The sequence below is a fragment of the Callorhinus ursinus genome, unplaced genomic scaffold (genome assembly GCF_003265705.2).
Source record: "Callorhinus ursinus isolate GAN/ISIS: 27379988/994484 unplaced genomic scaffold, GSC_fseal_2.0 scaffold90, whole genome shotgun sequence".
NCBI classification, from domain to species: domain Eukaryota; kingdom Metazoa; phylum Chordata; class Mammalia; order Carnivora; family Otariidae; genus Callorhinus; species Callorhinus ursinus.
Window position 1 is genome coordinate 2,417,952 of NW_027397152.1, and position 23,031 is coordinate 2,440,982.

A 23,031-nucleotide genomic window follows, 5' to 3' on the forward strand; every position below is an offset into this window, starting at 1 on the left:
ATCACACTCCCAGCTACAAGACATGATTTTTTTTTCCTGATCCAATATCCCACTAATCCATATCCTTGAAGGGCAGCCCATATCACATTTTACATGATTCCAAGTATTAAAGGAGGACACTCATCACTCACATCTAAAAGTATACTGTTTCCTGATCACCAGTCTCTTAAAATTAATACTTCTGTGCTGTAAAGCTCTTGGGGTCAATGCTGTGTGCCACTTACTCCTTTGGACTTTTCCTTAAGAAATAACCCAAATATTACAGGGGCACCTGGGTGGCTCAGTCATTTAGGATCTGCCTTTGGCTCAGGTCATGATCCCAGGGTCCTGGGATCGAGCCCCACATCTGGCTCCTTGCTCAGCAGGGAAGCCTGCTTCTCTCTCTCCCACTCCCTCTGCTTGTGTTCCTTCTCTCACTGTCTCTCTCTCTGTCAAAAAATAAATAAAAATCTTAAAAAAGAAATAACCCACATATTACATAGGGAATTGTACAATAAGCCCCCTGCACAAAAATTAAACTCCAACAATTCACAGAAACAAATTATTAGACGTTCTCTCCCCCCAAACAAGGTTCTTTGTTAGCTCACAGTAGCCCCACTATATCCAGCTATAAAACTGATTTAAAAAAATATTAACCTTTCCACTTACTGACAGTGAGTCTAAGTTTTCAAAATATATTAAGAGTTGTAATATTACTCAATATGCTAGTAATACCCAAGGTCACCCACATTCATCATGAAAATGGAGCCCTTCCACTAAAAGCTGAAGCTAAGTTACTTTCGATTACTTAAACCTTTACAATAACTGATCTCTGAAATACAAATTCCTTTATTATTTTTTTAAAAGATTTTATTTATTTGACAGAGAGAGAGAGAGAGAGAGAGAGAGAGCACAAGCTGGGGGAGCGGCAGAGGGAGAGGACCCTGAGATCATGATCTGAGCTGAAGGCAGATGCTTAATCTACTGAGCGACGCAAGAGCCCCTATTTTTTTTTTACTGATTGTGACAAATTTCACTGTTTACCTATTAGCTAGAGGTTATATCTTTGTAAATATAAATGATAAACACCTGATTTTGGATCATTTATGTAAACTTTAACTAAATATTTTCCATGTTGGCAATTACCACAGTAACTCCCTCCTTAAAAAGTTTCATTGGGGGTGCCTGGGTGGCTCAGTTGGTTGAGCGACTGCCTTCAGTTCAGGTCATGATCCTGGAGTCCCTGAATTGAGTCCCGCATTGGGCTCCCTGCTTGGCGGGGAGTTTGCTTCGCCCTCTGACCCTCCCCCCTCTCATGTGCTCTCTCTCTCTCATTCTCTCTCTCTCAAATAAATAAATAAAATCTTTAAAATAAAATAAAAAGTTTCATTGGTTAGGACCAGTGAACAATCCTGCTCAAGATTTTATTTATTTATTTATTTATTTATTTGACAGACAGAGACACAGCAAGAGCAGGAACACAAGCAGGGGGCGTGGGAGAGGGAGAAGCAGGTTCCCCGCTGAGCAGGGAGCCTGATCTCAGGCTCTATCCCAGGACCCTGAGATCATGACCTGAGCTGAAGGCAGACACTTAATGACTGAGCCACCCAGGTGCCCCCCTACTCAAGATTTTATCAAACCTTCTATTGCTAATGCTGTCAGCTCAAACATAATTCAGGGTACTGCTTAGCATACTGTTAGGTCAGACAAAGAAATACCAAAGCTGGCTAGTTGGAAGAATCTAGTTTAGACCTTTTGCAAAGCAGCCTCACTTTCTTACTTTTACATAAAAGATTATTTAATTGCTCAAGAACCAGAAAGTATTTGGGGTTATAGAATTAATGTGATTAAAGAAAAATGAAGGATTTGAAAACACGAGGAAAGAAGAAATTAACAAAAACATCAGGCAAATTTGAAAAAGAGGCAAAACGAACTTATAGGCATAGAAATATAACCTTTGACGTTAAAAACTGAATGGGCAAATTAAACACAGATGAAGACAGAATTATTGAACTGGAATACTGATCTGAAAAAATTACACAGAAGGCAGCAAGAAAGATACAGATGTATAAACAGGAGGTTAAGAGACAGATGAAGGCCTAACACATATCTCATAGGAGTTCCAAAAGGGGAGAACAGAGGAAACAGAAAAGCAGCAATGTTCAAGGAAATAATGACTGGAAAATTTCCAGTAATTATGCCAAACATGAATTTTCATACCAAGTAGCATAAATAAAAATAAATCCACATTAAGATACATAATACTGAAAGAAGAACACCAAAGACAAAAGATAATCTTAAAAAGAATCAGAGAAGACTATATTACCTATAACCCCAAAAACAATTATATTGAGAGTAGACTTCTTAATAGCAATTAAACATAATATTCTATTGCCTTCTAACTTTTAAGTGCTGAGAATAAATTATCAACCTGGATTTCTAAACTTAATTAAGATATTTTTAGGAAAAAAATCAAGTTGACCAGGAGCTGAAAGAACTACTAAAGGATATTTTTAGTAAGAAGAAGATTGGATCAGAAAGAAGGACCAGGGTGAAAAAGTGGGAGGAAGGGAAAAGTGCAAATACATGGGTAAATCTAAACAAATAATGATAACTGAAAATAATAATGATGATTAATGTGGGGATTATAAAAACAAGATGGAACCAAAATGCTGGACAATGACAGCTTGGGACAGTCAGTTGGGAGGAAGCTGATTAGAGATCCTTCACAGGATCCTTCCAAGATCCTTGTATTATTTGAGAAAGGCAGAAATAGATTACTTTTAACCTGTTTCTTCATTCATCCAACAAGCATCCTTTAAGGGCAAGTAAAGCTAATCTATGGTGATAGAAGTCATAATGGTGATTACTTTGCGGGAGTTGTGACAAGGAGGGGACATGAGGCATAAGGGAGACTTCCAGAGGTGTGGTACCATTCTACTGCTTGGTTTGGGTGGTGGTTGCATCGTTATATTCACTTTGTCATATTTCATTGAGTGGTCTGTTTACTATTTGTATGCTTCTCTGTATGTAATGAAGTATGTAAGTATATGTAATATTTCTATGAATTATAAAAGGAAACTACTGCACAGTTTACTATAAAATAAAATTTTGATAGAATATAAAGCTATAACTTTAAATACAAGTCCTAAAAATGATGGAAAAAATAGAGGTTAGTATTTATATAATTTTGGCTGGGAAAGAACTAATAAGCATGACACCAAAGGCAGAAATCACTGGTAGTTTTGACTACACAAAAGTAAAAAATAAAATATAATAAAATAAAACCTTTATACAACAAAATACTGTGAATAATGTAAAACAAAAACATCAAACAAGGAAAACTATTTGCAAAAATATGTAACAAGTGGTTAATATCCTTAATTATATAGATATAATTAATAAAAATTACTGGAAAAAAAAGGAATACCCCAATTGCAAAATGGGAAAGAATATGAACTGGCAATTCAAAAAGAAATACATAAATAGTCAGTAAGCTTTGGAAACTGACAGAGGGGTGCCTGGGTGGCTCAGCCATTAAACTTCTGCCTTCGGCTCAGGTTATGATCCTGGGGTCCTGGGATTGAGCCCTGCATCGAGCTCCCTGCTCAGCCAAGAGCCTGCTTCTCCCTCTCCCACTCCCACTGCTTGTGTTCCCTCTCTAGCTGTCTCTCTCTCTGTGTGTCAAATAAATAAACGAAATCTTTAAAAAAAAAAAAAAAAGGAAACTGATAAAGAGTTTCAGTAATTTGCCTAAATTCATAAACAGTAAGAGGGAAAGTCAGGATTCAACCCCAGGTAATCTTACTTTTCAATTAATATTTGTTTAATGAATTAATGTTCAATTAATGTCTGTGTTATGATTATATATTTAACACTAAAAGATGTTTATATTTACATCATAGACTACAAAATTCAGGTCATAAAACAGAATGTAGAAGAGATCCCTTTTCTGCTGATACACTCATATAAATGTTTATACAGGCTTAGAAATAAAAGGTCTGAAAAGATCAAAGTGTAACAGTGGTGAGATTATGGGAGCTTTTTTCTTTCTCTTTATATTTTCTGAATTAAAAGAATTTCAGAATGAATGTGTACTACTTCCATAATAAAGGGGAAAAGTTATGTTAAAAAGCCAAATAATAATACAAATGGAGGGTCGCCTGGGTGGCTCAGATGGTTAAGCGTCTGCCTTCAGTTCAAGTCATGATCCCAGGGCCCTGGGATCGAGCCCTGCGTCGGGCTTCCTGCTCAGCGGGAAGCCTGCTTCTCCCTCTCCCTCTGCCTCTCTCCCTTCTCATGCTCTCTCTCTCTCTCTCTCTATCTCTGTGTCTCAAATGAATAAATAAAATCTTAAAAAAGAATAATACAAAAGGAAAAAGTACACAAACACCTCTAATGACTCCCAATATATCCATATGTATGTACATGGCTCGGCATGGATCTCTCAGGGTCTCTGATCTAAATTCAACTATCATGCCACGCTTCTCCAGTCTCCTCCTGTCTTTCCTACCCTAAGTTTCCAAATTAATCTTCCTAAAATACTGTGACCCTCTTGTAATCTTACTGCTTAAACAACTTTCAATGATTCTTCATTTTCTACACAAGAAAGTGAAGATTCCTCAGCCTGGAATTCAAGGCCTTTCACAATTAATGGCCTTCAGTCAACCTTCTCACTTATGCACATTCCAGCTGGTTGACTATTTGCTGTTCTTTTTCTATGCTTGTTGTCTACAGCTTCCGTAACTTGTTCATGTGGTTAACTCTGCCTAGTATGTTCTCTCCCTCATGTCCACTTTCTACCCAAGGTTCAGCTTATGCACTATCTTCTCCATGAAACATTTGCTAATTTTTCTTAGTCACTCTGATAATCCATGGCTCTTTAGTCTGTCTCTTTAGGCACTTATTTTTTTATTTTTTATGTCTATTTTTCCTAATAGACAATGATTTCCTTGAGGTAGGATCTGACTCTTATTCATCTTTGTATTCTTCTTACTAAATACTTATTGAATGAATATAATTAATCAACAAAAAGAGAAAAACTCACAGATTTCAATACCATTATGTTTCAGTATACTCAAAGTGCCAGTCTGTGGCTATAAGATTTCTCCTTTGAACACAGGAAATATAAATTGTTAATGGTACAGGCTGGTCCTTACTCTTCAGGTCTTTGACCTAACTGGCTGATTTATGAAGCTAATGGAGTTAGATCCTTCATCTCTATTACACTGTGAACTGATGCATTTTGGTCTACCAGCAGTTTATTCAGCTTTATAAATTTAAGCTTTACTCTCTAGGAAAGGGAATAGAGTCGTAGGACTGAATGTTCTCCCTTACCTTTTCGTGTTATGCACTGTGGTTCCTCCCAGGACAATCCTCACTCCAGGAGTGGTACGGTTCAGGTTATAAACTGTTAGAGCCTCTTCATAGGTGGCTCCTCCAATTATAAACACAATGATATCCTGAGGTCTGCAATAATGAAGAAAGTTAACATCATAGGATAAGAGGGGAAAAAGGCAAAGATTTGGTGTTACTATTATATGCACAGTTTTAATTTCTAAATCTTTCATTTTTGGTGGAGGAAGCAGAATTAAAGCAGAATAGAATAAAAGGCTTAAAAAAGTTTTAATTATCTGAAATTGGCAGGAAACAGAGCAGGAAATGCTGAATAGTGATTTGCTTTCTGTTTATGAGCGGATGTCTTATAATTTCTGTGCTGTGGATTTCAGAATAGCACAATAGTGTTTGCTGGAACCAAATGTAGAAATATTCTTTTATATTCAAGAGGCTGCAGAGTACTTCACTGTGCCGTGATATCAAGATAGCAGTAATTTATACTTGTACTACACAATTCCTTTTGTATATAAACCCTCTGTCCAATACTTAGTACAGTGTCATTACAATGGCCTCTGTCCAAGGACTTCAAAGTATTTTGGAAAGTACCAGGATATTAGGATGTTCCCAGAAGATGGAAACTAGAAACATTTAATCTTTTCAGTGTAAAAAGAGAATGGGACCCATACATTAATGGCACTTCTGCGAACTCCACCTCTTCTTAAAATCTTTGTTCTCAAATCCTTTGATAAACCAAGAAAAAAAAAAAAAACCCTGTGAAAACAAACAACTCTTGAGTATAGTTTTGATACTGGACATACTGACATATCAGCTCAGTCACTTGCCTCATTTGGGTAGCACTGTGTAGTTTTATTGTGTTCCAATCTTTATCAAAACAGCTTCATAACAGAAGAGCCTCCTATTGGCCCCTTCTGTAGATATCAATAAGAAGGAGACCATATCATTTCAAAACAGTTAGTTTGCCTTGTTTTTCTTTTCTCATGCCACCAAAAGAAGATAAAATTACTTGATCTTAGCAAGCAAGTAATTTTGTTAATGACTTATTGGACATTATTTAAAACTACATCAAGTAGAAGCATCCATTTTGGAGGTTATAGCACAAAACTAAACAGAAACCTCTTTAATAATACAGGCTATGTATAAATCATGGAAACCCCCCCCCCGTATATTTCCCTTCTGTTTGCCTCTTCCTAAAACCTTGAAGGAATTAACTGAGAGAGTATTTATTCTTATGGCACTTCATGGAAACAGAATCAGATATTACGGCTAAAATTAAAAATGTTCAGATAATCTCTGAATTTCAGAGATACCCAATAATAGGCTCCCAATGATGAAAAGGTGGTTATTTTGCAATTAATCATGGCATTTCTATGTGAAATGCCTGGGACTTAAAATCATGCTTTAAACACTAAAATTACTTTCTCTGAGAGACAGAGAGAGAGAGAGACCATGAGCAGGGGCAGGGGGAGGAGGGAGAGAGAGAATCCCAAGCAGGCTCCATGCTCAGCATGGAGCCCAACATGGAGCTGGATCCCACAACCCTGAGATCATGACCTGAGCCGAAATCAAGAGTCGACGCCCAACTGACCAAGCCATCCAGGCACCCCACAAACGTACTTTTTAAGACAAAATAAGCATTTAAGACTACTCACCTGAAACAATGTATTTAGCACGACAATGCTTAAGAGTTACCTACTGTTATATATTCTATAATCATTTTTGCTATTTTTTTTATTTTCGTAAAAAGATTTTATTTATTTATTTGAGAGAGAGTGTGAGCGAGAGAGAACACAAGCAGGGGGAGTGGCAGAGGCAGAGGGAGAAGCAGGCTCCCCACTGAGCAGGGAGCCCAATGTGGGGCTCAATCCCAGGATCCTGGGATCATGACCTGAGCTGAAGGCAGATGCGTAACTGACTGGGCCACCCAGGTGCCCCTATTATTTTGAAATATACTATTTTTGACTAGATCAATGTTTGCATATAATATAAATACAAAAGGGTATACTATAAAAAAAGTGAGTTTCCCTCCCACCACAGTGCTCTTGCACTTCAGTTTCAATGTAGAGGCAAACACTACTACTTGCCTCTTATGTGTCCTTTCGGAGATATTGTCTATGTGTATATGTAAGTAATTATATGCATAAATACATATTCACACACATATATACACACTACACATATAGGATATATACGTTTAGCACACACACACACATACATATACACAAGTAAAAGCATTTTATGTGCACTGTTCTGCTCCTGGTCCTTATCTTGGATCTAGTGTGCATTTTAAATTTTGGTAGATATCACCAAGTTGCTCCACAGATGTCATTCCACCAGTAACTCAGGAAAGTGCCTATTTCTCCCCATTCTTTCAGCACCATGTATTATCAAGGCTTTCGGTCATTTTAAGTTAATTAAGTTGATCACTTGTTCCTCTTTGATATACTTTCTTCACTTGGTTTCCAAGACATCACATTCTTGGTTTTCTTACTTCATTAGTTGCTCTTTTTCAGTGTTCCTTAATGGCTTCACCTTATCTCCCTGACATCTTAATGGTGGAGTCATTGGTCTTCCTTTCTTCTTCATCTATACTTACTCCCTAGATCTACTTTGCCTGATGTAGTTACCATCAGCCACATATGGCTATTTAAATTCAAACTAATTAAAATAAAATAATATATTCAGTTCCTCAGTAGAATTAGCCACATTTCAAGTGCTCAATAGTCACATGTGGCTAATGACTGCCTTATAAGATGGCACCAATAGAGCACATTTCCATCATCGTAGAAAGTTCTATTAAACTTATTGATCATCCCTAGATGACCACACCCAAGTTGTATGGTTTTAAATACATCTCTCTGCCAATGACACCCACATCTCTATCTCTAGCCCAGAGAGACCTGTCTCCTAAATGCCACACTTCTACTAGATGTTTAATAAATTTCTCAATTCAAATGTTCAAATTCCTAATCTCCCCTAAGCTTGTTTCACCTATAGCTTTCCTCATCTTAGTTGGTGGCCAGTCTATCTTTTCAGTTGCTTAGGATAAAAACTTTGGAGTCATTCTAACTCCAGTGGAATGAAGCAGGTAAGTTAAGAGACATAGTGAGAGAAAGAGAGGGAGAAATAAGCAGTGGCCAGACCATGGAAGGCCTTGACTCTTATATTTCATGGGGGATCACTGAATCACTGAAGGGATTTAACAGGTTACCATGATCAAATTTGCTTTTTTGAAGGACAATTTTGGCAGCTGTGTGAGAATGAATTGGGGGATGCAGGTGGGAAAAGATGGAGAACAAAAGGCCACTGCAAGACTTCTAGAAAGATATGATGGAAAATGGGACTAAAGAAATACCAGGAGTGGAGAGGAGGGACTGGCTATAAGAGACAAAAAAAAAAAGGCTCTTCAGTATTCGGTCAATGGTTAAATATGGAGGATGAGGATAAAGGAATAGTCCACGATAACTTTAAGTTTTCTGGTTTTGGTGACTAGGTATAGTGGTTTCGGTTTGAGAAAAAAAGCAAGACTGATTTCCTGAAAGACAAAAACATGTGTTGGAGATACCTGTGGAACATCCCAGCAGAGATGTCCACTAAATATATTATCTGGACATTTAGGCCTAATGATTTCCCCGAGTACAGGTGGCAGCTGAAGCCATGGAAATGGATGAGTTCGACCAAGGGAGAGCGTGTAGAGTGAGAAGAGAATCGAAAGACAGAGCTCTGGAGAGTTTTTAACAGCTACAGGACAAGCAGGATGAAGAGCCAGCAAAGGCAACCGAGAAGGAAACTGTCAGAAAGGTAGGAGAACCAGAAGGGAGAGGCCAAGGGCCAAGTGACTTTCAAGAAGAACAGAATGGTTGGTTAATAGTGTGAAACGAACAGTCGGGTAAATAAGGTGAGGACTGAAAGAGACCACTGCGTATGCTGTTGTATATGAATTTGTAAGAAAAGTCTTAGTGTATTATAGTGGAGTAAGAAGCCAGGGTGCATGGATTGAAGAAGACAGTGACTTCATCCAGGAAGCCTGACTGTGAAAGAAAGGAGACAGGTCAGAGGAGAGCCCAGTTTCAAGGGCTTTATACTTATTGCTTGTTTAATAGGAGAAACCCAAGTATGCTTGTAGTCTGTGGGAAAGTAGTTAGATGAGGAGAAGCTGAAAATATAGGAGGCAGGGAGAGAGAGGGAGCAAGCAAATAATCAATACAGGAAGGCTTCAGAAGAGATGGTAGGAGTCTAAAACTAGAGCGTGGACAGAATGATTAGCTCTAAATAGGAAAGAGGATGTATTTCCTTTAGAATGGAGGAAAGACAAAAAGGTAGGTATATGTAAATAAGTTTATAAATATGGGGGCGAGACACTGAGGGAGTTAATGTCTGACAGATTCAATTTTTTTTTTTCTCTAGGAAACACTGCTGTGGGCTGGGGTGGGTTGGGTGATTTGGAGAGAATGGAAAACATTCAAAACTGATGTGGAGAAAGAGACAAAGAGAAAGAACTAAGGATGCATAAAAGTTTGAGTATCTGGGAAGGCCCAACTGAGTTTAGAAACAATGAATTTGTAGTGGCACTAACCTATAATTTGTGTGATTTCCTCTAGTATCACAGAGAAGTAGATACCAGCCTGAAGGCTAAGTTATTAATCCAATATTAATCTAGTGCTTTAGGCTGCAGGGAAAGAGGTTCTTTGTAACTTACAGGAAAGTATTACCTGAATCACTAAAATACTCTACACCATCAAGGTTTCTTTCCTTCAAGTCCTTGCCTCCAGTTACTGGCTAGCTTTCTCTTGCTGTGAAAGGTCATTTGCTTAGGAAACGTTGCATGATTATGATAGTAATATTTTTCTACCAAGTATGATGAACTCTTAATTACTCAAGGACTGACTATTCAGGTAAAATACAGGTTCTCTTCTTTTTCTCCAACTGATAGGTATTGTTTCGGTTCTGACTAATCTTTCTACAGAAGGGGAAAGGGAATAGGAACAGCTAAGACTCAAGTTCAGTTCTTGTCAGACTCTTTAAGGATGGATTTCATAAGGGGATCAACTAAGCTACAGTTGGCTATAATTTTAAATAGCGACATGAGTCTCTGTAACCTTTATCATAGTATTACCCTCATGGATAGATACAATTTCTTTTCAACCAAATTTCAAAGAATGTAAATTTTTAATTCTTCCCACTATATTGGTTCTAGAAGTACCAATGAGCTGAGATAATAATGGCTTTTCAAATACAGTCATAACTGGTTTAATATTCATTAAAGGATGTGAAGAATGAGTTCCGTGGAGAAGAAAAATCCAATGTTGCAAGAATGTGCCATCGAGGAGACAGAAGACATTCTGCCAATTGTTTGGTCTATGTTGTAACTATCTGGGTGTCAGCCTAGGTAGAAACAGGAAAAAAAAAAAGCAGTTGCAGTGTTCAGAAGTAATAAAATCTTCAAAGCTGAAATGAAATTCTATTCTCAGAAAATGAGTATTTTTTTTTTACAGGGAGATTCCATATGCAATACTCTTTATGTTGAGGGGCAACCCTAGGCTGACACCCATTATGCAGTTTATCTTGAGTAAATACTCATTAATTGCACAGATTACTTCATTAAGAAGAAGGGAAGGAAGTTTCTCCCTTGCAGGGGTACAGTGACTGATGAGAGGAACCAGACAGTAACATTTTTGAGCTCCTGATCTGGTAAGTCAATTTAAAAAGCAGCTGAACAGACGAATAAGGATCATCCAGGAAAAGAGATGGGGCTTCTCTATAGCTGCCCTCTGCCCATCATCTGCCTCAAGAGTACATCTGTCTCTTGTGGAGAAGGCAAGAACTGGGAAGGAATAAACTCAAGCAGACTCCTAGAAGAGCGCAAGAACTCTATCCTTTAGTCTGATAATTTCAGGGTGCCAGAGTATTTTCGTATTACTGGAGAGGGAAGAAAATGTCGCAGATGGTAACTGTGGGTGTAGGTTATATTAATATAAGGACAAAACTTAGATACTGGGATAGACTCTTACAGCTTGACTTAATTGTGTACCTAACAAAGATGACTATGTTGCATTTGGTTATGAAAACATTAATAAATGTTTTCCTGAACCTCCTACTACTTACTCAAGCTGGCTTAAGGAGGAACATCGATGGGGAAAAAAATACAACCCTGACATTTTTTCCTTTTCTTTCCTTTCCCTGGTGAATTTTAAAAGTAGATGTTCTGATGAGGCCAATGGCTAAATATACAACAAATCATTTTTATATGATGATTGAAGCTAAGTGGAATACACAAGTTCAATTCTTTGTACACATCTTCCTGTGCTCTGAAATTCACTCCAGCAACCGAAAGCATTAATTAATTCAGGCAGCAAACATTAGACAGAGAAGAGCAGCCAGTTCATGCTGCATATAGATATACAGGACACCCTGAGAACTCAACCAATTTACATCTTATTTTATTATAAAAATAAACATTTTTCACATATAGAATTTCTGGAAATCATTACTTCTATACATGAATAAACTAAGTAGAAAAACTTAAGCTTTTAAGAGGCAATATTTTATCTACTTTGTGGACCATTACACTTATGGCTAAAATTCAAATTTTTGAGTTCTTAGAGATAATAAGGATCTTATGAGCATTTACTGTAGGAAAAAAGGCCAATGGAAAAGGACTGCTGCCTTTATAGAAACAAAATGAACTGCTGCAACAAGATTCCACCAAATTTATGTAAACGTGAAAAAGTACTTCCTTTTTGAATTGACTATGGAATGCATGACCAGACAGCTCCATTCTCTCACCAAATGTTTAAGTTGCTTGTTTTTATGAGAGACAAGGAGCAATTCTGGAGTGAGAAAGAAAAATGAGCCCGCTTTTAGCATAGGATATGCGGGAGTCCCATCTGCAGAAGAAAGATCAAAACTGAATTTGTAGATATGGCTGTATTGCCAAACAGGTTAACCACATATAATAGCTAAGGGCTAAAACAATTCTATAGGTGTTCCTGATTTCAAAGTTGTATTCTGGCCACGTCTCCTTTGATACTCCCTAATAACAACAAAACCAAGGAATTCTATCACGATGAGACTTAAATTATCACAAAGATGACTAAAATCAATGACTCTTCTCAATGTGATGATCCAAGACAGTGGCTAGAACTGAGAGTGAGGCCAAGTGGATGTAGAGCCGAAATATTACAGAGTGTTACTGGTAAACTGTAAAAATCTAAATTTTCTGGTAACATCAACCAAATTTATTCTCTAGTTTAAATTTTCCAACTGTAAATCTTGTCATATCAACTGTTATAGATGCCTACATGAGAAATTTGACACCTGGAAGCCTGGGTGGCTCAGGCATTAAGCGTCTGCCTTTGGGTCAGGTCATGATCCCAGAGTCGTGGGATCGAGTCCCACATCGGGCTCCCTGCTCGGCGGGAAGCCTGTTTCTCCTTCTCCCACTCTCCCTGCTTGTGTTCCCCTTCTCGCTCTCTCTCTGTTAAAAAATAAATTAAAAATCTTTAAGGAAAAAAAAGAGAAATCTGACACCTACCGAACACCTATTGGTAAAGCACTGTGTTAAATATTGTAAAAAACCCAAATACTAATATAGTTCTTACTTCAAGAAAATGATACTTAATACAATATCAATAGCTAGTGGGAAAGACAGATAGGCATACAACTAACTACTGTCTCAATATCCAGAGGTAACCACACTTAACAACTTTCTTGTTAATTCTTTCTGAAGTATATATAGTATACATAAAGATATGTGTGCTTGCATATATATTATACACATACTATGTATAGTTGAGCAGACTTGTTAATATACACATGTGTATATAATAATATTTATGCTTAGATATGGGTTTTTATTTTTTACACAAAAAGGATATTATATTTTAGTATATGTGCTGCCGAAGCGAGCACAAGGATATTATAGCATTTTGCTTTTCTATCCAATATATCTTAGAAAGTTTTTACATCACCCCACGAAGAGTTATGCTATTTTTTAAGAATGCATAGCACTGTACTGTAATTTAGGTAACCAGTCCTTTATGGATGGATATTTAGCCTGTTTTTGTTTTGTTTTTTGTTTTTTAACTGTTACAAATAATGTTTCGGTAACTATCCTTGTTTATATGTCTTTTTGTACTTGCACAATATATCTAGACAGCAAACTTTTAGAAGCAGAATGTTCGGTAGGTCTTTTCAAGGCCTCTGCAGTCTACCTGCTGTTAAGCAGGGCCAGAAGGTGGCGTAGGTATCTTCTGTGCCCTGTCCTGTTGTTTCGGAACCAACTTCTCTGCCTTCTTCAATGTCTCCGTTATGTTAGAAGCCCATGATGTGGTTATACTGTTTTCTCCTGACCTCCTTTCCTGGTCACTCTCTTATTCCCTGAAGACTTTAGCTCTGGTTTACTGTCCTCCTTTTCACTGCTGTTCCTTTCAGGATTTTCAGTTACTTTCACATGCATGTGGATTACTCATCTCACATCCTGGTCCTCTCACCCAGGATGATGTGCTCTTCCATCCCTCATAACCAACATCCATGATTATAACCTAAACTCTTTCACTTTAAGTATCTGCATTGTGAAATCTTGCATTCAAGATCTCTTTCTCCAACAACAACCTCCTCAACTTCTAATTAACTTACACTAATACTTCTACTATAATAATTCTTGGACCTCATCAAGACCACTAATTCACTCAACAATACTTTATTTACCATCCAATACCCTCCTTCTGTTTTCAATTCCCCAAATCCAGGTTGGGCCTAGCTGCCAGCCTTATCCTCATTTAATCTAGTACAGCCAAAAGTTGCTGGAGAAAACCACACAACTAGGCTCACGGGCTCTATTTTAAAGGTTTTATTTATTTATTTGGGAGGGGGGAGAGAAAAAGAGAGGGGAGGGGCAGAGGGAGAGGGACAAGCAGACTCCGCACTGAGTGTGGAGCCCACGTGGGGCTTGATCTCAAGACCCTGAGATCATGACCTGAACTGAAATCAAGAGTCTGTCGCTTAACCGACTGAGCCACCAAGGTTTTTAAATTAATGATCATAAAACTCTAATGGGCACTCAATTTTGCTAGAAGTCCTACTTACATTTCCCTAGTAAATCTGATTCCTGGCCTGCAAGATGACAGTTTCACAATGTTTTCTCTTTTTACCCACTACCTCAGTTGATAACTTGACATCGTATTTTACTGAGAAAACAGAAGCAATCAGCTTCGATGGTCCCATATTCTCACCATCAAAATTGTTAAAAAGAAAAAAGTAGCTCTGTTTCTATCAAAGGCTCCTCTGCTTATGCTCTGGACCCCCTGAAGACTTGTGCAGTTCTTCCTCTTTCTCTTCAGCATTTTTGACTTTTCTTTCTTTAGGGTAATTCTCATTAGATTACAGATACATACATACATACATACATCAGATATGCTCTAGAATCTCTTTCCCTTGAGTATACACTCTCTCCTAGCTACCATCCCATTTCTGACACCTTCATACAAAATTTCTTTAAAAGTGTTATATATGGGCTCCTGGGTGGCTCAGTCGTTAAGCATCTGCCTTCAGCTCAGGTCATGATCCCAGGGTCCTGGGGTTGAGTCCCACATCGGGCTCCCACCTCTGAGGGAAGCTTGCTCTCCCTCTCCCACTCCTGCTGCTTGTGTTTCTGCTCTTGCTATCTCTGTCTCTGTCAAATAAATAAATAAATGAAATCTTAAAAAAAAAAGTGTTATATACATTTGTTATCTCTATTTTATTTTATATCCCGTAACCCTAATTTGGTTTCTAATCTCCTGGAAACTGGGAATAGGTCACCAAAGACCTTCGTGTTGCCATATCTGATGGAATCTTCACTGTTTTCACCTTTACCTCTCAGAAGACTACACTCAGGTTACCACTTGCTTCTTGGTCTGTACGACACTATGCTCTCCTGGTTTTCTATTTTTAAGTCTCCTCCTCCTCAGTCTCCATATCTGGCTCCATGTCTTCCACTCAATCCTCAGTCCTAGGCTCTCTTTTCTTTCTATGCTCTCTCCCTAAGTGATCTTATATATCTTATATACCATAGCTTTAAATATCACCAAAATCTTGTTGACTCCCAATTTATTATCCAACATTTCTACTTGGTTATAGGCATCTGCAACTTAACAACTTGATTGCCCCCCACCCCAACCTGAGAGTTATTCTTCACTTCTCTCTTATTCTGTGGTAAGAGGGTAAGAGTAGATAACCTCTTTAGTGGAGTAGATGACTCCATTAAATAAGTCTATTGATTCTTTCTCTCCCAGCCTCCTTATCCAAACCTCTTTCATCCTTTACCCAGACTATTACAACTGCCTCCTAAGTAGTCTCCCTGCTTCTGTTTTTGCCTTCAAATATCCATTCTCAAAAAAAAAAAAATCAATTCTCCCTAGAAGATGATCCTTTAATAAGTAATTCAGTTCATGTCACTTACATGCTAAGCTCTTCAATGGTTTCCTTTGACATTTAAAATTTAAAACCCTTCTTAAGACCCTATGTAATACAGCTCCTACTTATTTTTTCAACTTATTTCCTCCTTACTCACTATGCCCCAACCACACTGGTTTCTTTCCGTTCCATGAACTTACGAAGTTCTCTCTTCAAGGCCTTTGCTCCAGTGTTCCCTCTGCTTGGGATGCTTTTTCTCTTAATTGTTATGTGATTGGCTCTGTCTTGTAATCTTTTTTTTTTTTTAAAGATTATTTATTTATTTGACAGAGAGAGAAAGAGCACAAGCAGGCGGAGTAGCAGGTAGAGGGAGAGGAAGAAGGCAGGCTCCCCGACGAGCAAGGAGCCGGATGTGGGGCCCCATGCGGGGCTCGATCCCAGGATCCTGGGATCATGACCCGAGCCGCAGGCAGACGCTTAACCAACTAAGCCACCCAGGTGCCCGTTCAAAGCTCATTTTAAATAGCATTTCCTCAGAGAGGTTCTCTCCATTTAAAGCAGCCCCCCTCACCTCTCCAAAGTTACTTTGTAGCTTATTACACTATTTATTTCCTCAACAGCACTTATCTCATTCAAATTATAGTCTTTATTTATTAGCTTACTGTCTCCTTCATGTAAGTTCCTTAAGGGCAGGTAACTTGTCTTTCCTGTTCTATTTCCCCAGCATTTACAACAGTTTTTGACATATTGAAGACACTCAATAAATATTTGTTATATAAAAGGATGCAGCAATAGAATTATTAGCTATATTTGTATTTAGGTAATAGTGACAAATGCTAACAGATGCTGACAACTGATAAATGTGCATTTTGTTGGAAAAGCATCATTCTGAGCTTTGTTCAGAAATGAATCACCCAAATTAGAAAGGTTTGCTGTTATGAACTAATCATACACAATATACTTTTCTGGTGGTCTATGGTGTCTCTTTAGCAATAAATAGCTAATTGATTGATAATTCTTATATGAAATTCATAAAAAAGTAATATTTTTACTTTTATCATACTAATTAGAAGGCCATATAATAGAGTTATACTGTTTTTCAAAAAGCCTCTAAGATAGGTAAATAGCTTTAGGCTGGTTTGCATTCTTTCCACTTAGCTGACATTTCTGAAAAGGTCCTTAAACATTTTATCTGAATGAATGTACTGTCTGAATTTAACCCCAGATATTCTGCCTCTCAACCTTGGATTTTTTAAAAGATCTTTCTTTTCTGTTCTGTTACCAAATTACAGAGATTTTTTTTTTAAAGGAACAAAATGGAAAAAAAATATATTTTATCATATAAAAGAGTCATCTTTTTCCTTTCAGAAGTTTATTATATTTATAAAACACTATTCTTCCAAGACTCTTAGGTTATGATTAGCTGAAATAATTGAAGAAGTCTACCAATAGTAACAATTTGCACATCAATCTATCCCATTACATATATTAGGTTCTTTATAATATGTGGTCCCAGTAAAAAATACACAAGAATATAATTTATAACAAAGTATATTTTGTGTATATTTAAAATTTCAGGTTGATCTAAGTAAGCTGATCTGGATGAGTTTTGTTTTTATTAAAACTAACAGACCACTGGATTAAAATGACGATTAATTGCTTCCTTCGGTTAACACCCCAAAAGCAAGCCATCCTTTGCTTCAGTGTAACAAATGGCCTCTGTTAATTAGGTCTCAGTTTCTATGCTGGCCACATTTGGCAAAGTCCAGTCCTCACCAAAAATAGTAACAACCTGCTCTGGATGGCAACCAAGCAGCAAATCTATTTTTGGCATTAATGCTTGAAACTCCAAATGTTAAATGCCATGGAACTGAACCTTAAATGGCATAAGTAAACTCATCTGATACCAAAGGACAAAATACAAGTATACGGGATACTTCAAAACACCTGTTTCTTTATTCCAAAAGAAATAATCTTGCAGGCTTAGTAGGTGAATTTATATCTAACCCTGACACATGTAAAACCAAAAGAATCTCAGAACTGAAAAAACAGGAGGAGGAGTAGAACAATATCATCTTAGTTGTTGTCTCTTACAACGCTCCACATTTCCTATTTTCTTAGTGTTTCTGGTTTTTATTATTAATATCTTAGTTACCTTACCTGTCTCTGAGTGTGCTGGGGCCTAGATAAGGGTACACGTTTTCCTTAAGCTTTCCTTTGATGAGATGGTCCAGGGTCTCATGTAGGAAAGGTTGATGTTGAGTATACACATTTTCTACTCCCTAAGAGAGGGGAAGATGATTCTTATATCATTTTGGGGGAACTTGCAATATAACAGTTAATGATACTCATCAGAAAAGGACATGCACTCAATAGGGATTTCATGGGATAGATTCAAATGGGAATTTTCCAGTTAAGTAATTTAAAAATTTCTTTTAATTAGAAATGTTCTAATCTCATAAAAATACTTTGTAACTTAAGCCTAGCTATTATAAAAGAATTTCAAAAATGGAATTGCTTAAATCCTTTATCATCTTTTCAGTGATTCTTATCCTTTTGTGAAAATGTTATATGATAGGTAGAGCAAATAAGAGGAAAAGACCACATAGAAAAGAAGTCAAGAAACACTCAGGTAAATGGAAACATTTCAGGAAACATAAGAAAGGCTTGCAGATTAAAACTAATTTTTTTTACCATTTTAAGAAAACAGTAATTTTAAAAGATCTACAGTTGTTTGCTTCACCTTTAATTTCCTTCGAAGAAAAACAACCAAACAAATCTTAATGATAAAGAAATGGAGTAAAACAGCTATAACTAACAGAACTGTCTGTTTTACTCTGGGGTATTTCCTGGAAATTTTCTATTATTCCCTGTTCAGCTGCTCGGTCCAATGCTGATGCTGCTCCCATATAGAAAGCATTTGAAGAAAAAGCTTTTGGGAGATGTCTGCTTTAATTTCATTTAATTGACATAGTACTAAATTAGCAGCAATCCTGAAGTTACTTTGAAGATCTTATTTATTCACTCTCAGCCGCAGGGGCTTCCACTGTTTCTCATTTAGTAAAGTAGAGAGGACATGCCATACCTTCAATCCTTTGAGGAACTGTTTGGTAATAGCCACAGCATCTTTGGGGCTGAAAAGGTCACTTCCTCTGACCCGTTTACCACCATATTCAATTACTGCAGACACAAGCTATTAGGAAAAAAGAGAACCACCTCTTATTGCTTGGGGATCAGGAAACTCATTTCATAAGAAAATACCTTTATTAAGGAAATGAAGACATGAGAGGACATAATTATACACTTTTGTAAGTAAAAGCAGTATGATTTGTCAGAACTAAGAATATAATAATAGAGTTGCTAGCTGTTTGGTGGGATTAATATATAAATTTGGTTACCTTTCGATACTTCTCAGAAACACCTTTATTCCTGAGGTCCATCATTAGTCCTGGTAGGCTATTGCTGCTGTGTCGCTCATAATGTAGAGCATAAAGCATCACCAGGCGGGCAGCATCAAACTCTGTCACTTTGGGGTTCTGCAGGAGCCTCTTTACATTCTGAAAAAACAAAAAGCTGGTATTTATCTCCCCTTCACCTGAGTGATGTATAAGATCTTATGTCTAGTGAGTCTAATGAATGGCAGTGATGCATCTGAGTTCATGACTTAAGATTACTATGATGGCAATGTACAGGTTATAGGTTTAGCAATTGTTTCAACTACAGAAAATTAAACGCCTTTGCCTAAGACAAGAATTTCCCATTGCAATTGCTCTAGGACAAAAATGAATTTAACTATGGATAGTTCCTTCTTTCTTTCCTTTAATGAGATGGTCTATGGTCTCATGTGGGAAAGGTTGCAGTTTCCTTGCTGAAACAAGGAACATATACTATTTCCACCATTTCAATCAACACAGCACACGACAGAACTGACCCATTGACTTGTAAAACTATTGCTTAGCGTTAGTGACTGACCAGTGAAATGGAGACAAGTTGGTAGAGTTTTATGTAGGAGGACTGGGCTTAATGTCCAAGAAGCATCAGATGTACCAATATGTTTCTACATGCCTTTCAGAGATATGAGTATGTAAAGCATGTAATCTCTAAATCGAACACTTAAGAGGGCAGGTATTGACTGCAAAGGAAGCTGGACAAAATCATTTAGGTTTTGTCAATCCTCATATTAAGGAACTTCCCCATAGTACGTATTTATGCTTATTATGTAACAGAACAAGTTAATTCAAGCCAAGAACTACACTGTGATCCCCCTCTAAGCATAAGGCACTATGCCAGGCACTGGAGGGGATATAGAGGTGAGTTAAACACAGTTTCTGTCCTCAGTGAGTTCACAGACAAGGAGGTGAAGGGGAATGAAGCAATTACAGCCTATTCTGCTACAAAGCACATTTTTTGAATGCACTTTAACTCTATGAGATCATTAAATATGGGAATGGTGTCAGTTTAACACAGAAGGTATAATGGCTTATATGTAGTTTTTCCAGCATGTTAGTATTAAGAAGGGAATAGGGCCAAGCTTCCTCTTTAAGAGGAAGCTTTAACACTATGTTAAGAAAAGAGGATGTAAATCCTACACAAGAGTTTTCTGCAAGAAGTAGCTGGTTTTGTAGCTTTAAGAGCTGTTGTATTGTCCACTGTATTAAGCAATATGGGGAAAGGGCAAGTGCAAATGAAAAGGATGTGAAGAAATTTCTCTGAGTTAAAAAGCAAACAAAATGACAGCCAAAAACTGACTGATATCCCCATATTGTATTTTTAATTTTGGTGAAACTAATTTATATGAGAAGCAAAAGTTTTTCTGACCTTACATCTTGAAGAATAAAATGTGAGCCCCAAGAATAAGGAAGGCTACAAAGGATGGACTGAGTATATTTCTAGGTACAAATGTCTGTGGAGATTTAACTGTGCTAATATTTTTATTAGGACTGTCACTATTTTTATTAGGGCTTTGATTATAAAGTTATATAGATTTTTTTTTTTAGTTACGTGGATTTTAAGTGACCTGCTTATAATCCTATTTTCCCATAATACTTGTTTATTTTTAGTACATGACTTTGCAGAACTGGAGGTTTTTCAGGAAAACACATGCGGTATTATAACAGAAACATATGTATGCAAAAAACAAAACAAGAAACAGAAACCGAGAATCAGCACAACGCGGGGAAGGGGACACAGAGTGAAGAAAAGTACATCTGGTTGCTGAGGAATCAAGAAAGACTTCATGAAAAAGGCCCTAAAGCATCAGTAAGTGTTAGAATTAGTCTGGGAGACTAAAGGAGGAGATGCTCTTAACAGGAATATGGAAATCAGAGAAAGAAATGGGTTGAGTTGAAAGACTGGCAAGAGCCTTGGAGGGCACTAGAGTCTGAGGACATACATCCAAATGGAACTTTACAACTTATGAGATACTTTCACATACCTTATCTTTTTAATACTTCACAACAACCAGGTTTAATGTTTAAGAACTCTTCTGTTCACACCAAAGAGGACTATGATGACATGGGGGACCTCCCAGGTGGCTCTCAAGTAGGAAGTTCTCTGGGTAGGATTTCTATTGTTGCTTTTCTGGGTGAATATTTCACTAGCATCATCTTTAAGGAATCAAAAGGGAAGATATTTCTCTTCTTTAGATTTAAACCCTGCAGTCATAAGAATTTCCTTACTTTTTTTCTTTTGCAGTACCCTTTCCACAGTAATCACAGAATACAGACTATTTAGAATATGTGTTCAAATTTGCCACTAGTTTCTACCATAATAAGAATACCCTATTTCCTATGTCTCTCATCAACTTAGCCTAAGTTTAAAACATCCATCTGGGATCTCTGTTGCCACTTTTTTTTATAGGCACAATGTTTCAATTCCTGCCCTTGGGATCACTCTCTTTTTACCTTAAATCTACTCAATTTCTATATTTTCAGCAAATCTGAGATTCTCAAGTAAGTATAAAACCACAAAACTGGTATAGGGACAAAGACTGCCCCAATCAGTTTGTACCCTTCTTACTTGCTCCCTTTCTAACTACTTTCACTTGTATCTTGACTCTTGGCTTTTTCCCATTAAAGAATCCACTTCTCTTCCTTGAGATCTGGTGCTGATATTTAGAGTCCCTGGCTTGACTCATAGCTCTCCCTTGAGGAAGTGGCTCAGATCTGATCCAAGATTACTTTGAGTAGATTACTTTGCTTACTTTTGATCCCTTAGGACCCAACCATGACTCAGGTCATTGTTCCAGCTAGGCTTATCTATTTCCTCATGAAAGGAAACATGTAGGTACAAGCTGAGTTCTTTCTTCTCTTTCAGCTATTTAAGTTTTTGAAGAGGAAGGGCATTTTTGTCTGCCTGGATCCCATGTTATCCTCTGACTTATTATTATTTTTTTAAAAGATTTTATTTATTTGACAGAGAGAGACACAGACAGAGAGGGACTAAAAACAGGGGGAGTGGGAGAGGGAGAAGCAAGCAGGGAGCCCAATGTGGGGCTCGATCCCAGGACCCTGGGATCATGACCCGAGCCAAAGGCAGACGCTTAACGATTGAGCCACCCAGGCGCCCTATCCTCTGACTTAATTTTGAACATTTCACTCATGGCTACTTGACTCATCAACTTGACCAACAGTGGTGTATGTTATATTGAGATTCCAGTGTACTAACCAGAGAAGAGAAAACAATCCGAGAGACTTCTCATTACACAGCAGGTATCTGCTACATGGTGGTATTTATATGTTGGAAATATGAGTGAATTACATAATGAACTTCTGGTTTCTCTTTTCTTATGAAATTTTCCATAAGCCTTGAGACTTTCAAGAGAGAAAAGTATATTTCACATAACAATGGCCGAGTAAAGAGCAAAAGAAAACTACTGTCCTCTTAAGAAGATAGGATTCAAACACAGAATTCACTGAATTCTAATATTCATATATGCCTAATCAAGGAATAGGAAAAGAAAAGCAAAAACACAGTCTCTGAAGGTCAAGTTTCAAAAAGGGGCTAATGTTCACTCAAAAAACATCAATTAAAAAACAATTCTTTTCTGATATTTAAAGATCTTTCCATTGTTTTGGGCAACTTTTCTGTTTTCTTCTACCAAAATTATGATGAAGCAGCACCACAAGAACAAATTTTTATAATGACTTAGTTATACCACTGTATAAATTACAGATGAAGTCAGCAACTAAAAATAGTCTTTATTTTTTGTTTTAATTTAACTTAAAGAACAGGAACTCTACCTTGTTATCTACTAACATATTAATGTAGTAAAATCATCAATGACTAGCATTAATAATCCAG

The 23,031-nt window shown here is 37.2% G+C and overlaps 1 protein-coding gene across 7 annotated transcripts in view; it reads right to left on the reverse strand.

Annotated features, from left to right (window-relative positions):
- The window catches only part of VPS45 (vacuolar protein sorting 45 homolog), a 66,062-nt gene that overhangs the window by 23,150 nt on the left and 19,881 nt on the right, over nt 1-23,031 (reverse strand). For 6 of the 7 annotated variants that reach the window (XM_073888485.1, XM_073888486.1, XM_025858371.2 and 3 more), the window contains 4 exons: nt 19,128-19,286; nt 18,815-18,922; nt 17,890-18,011; nt 5,317-5,448 (listed from right to left, as the gene is read on the reverse strand). In XM_073888485.1, coding sequence (XP_073744586.1) covers nt 5,317-5,448; nt 17,890-18,011; nt 18,815-18,922; nt 19,128-19,286 — 521 coding nt within the window. The other variant, XM_025858372.2, reaches the window with a different exon arrangement.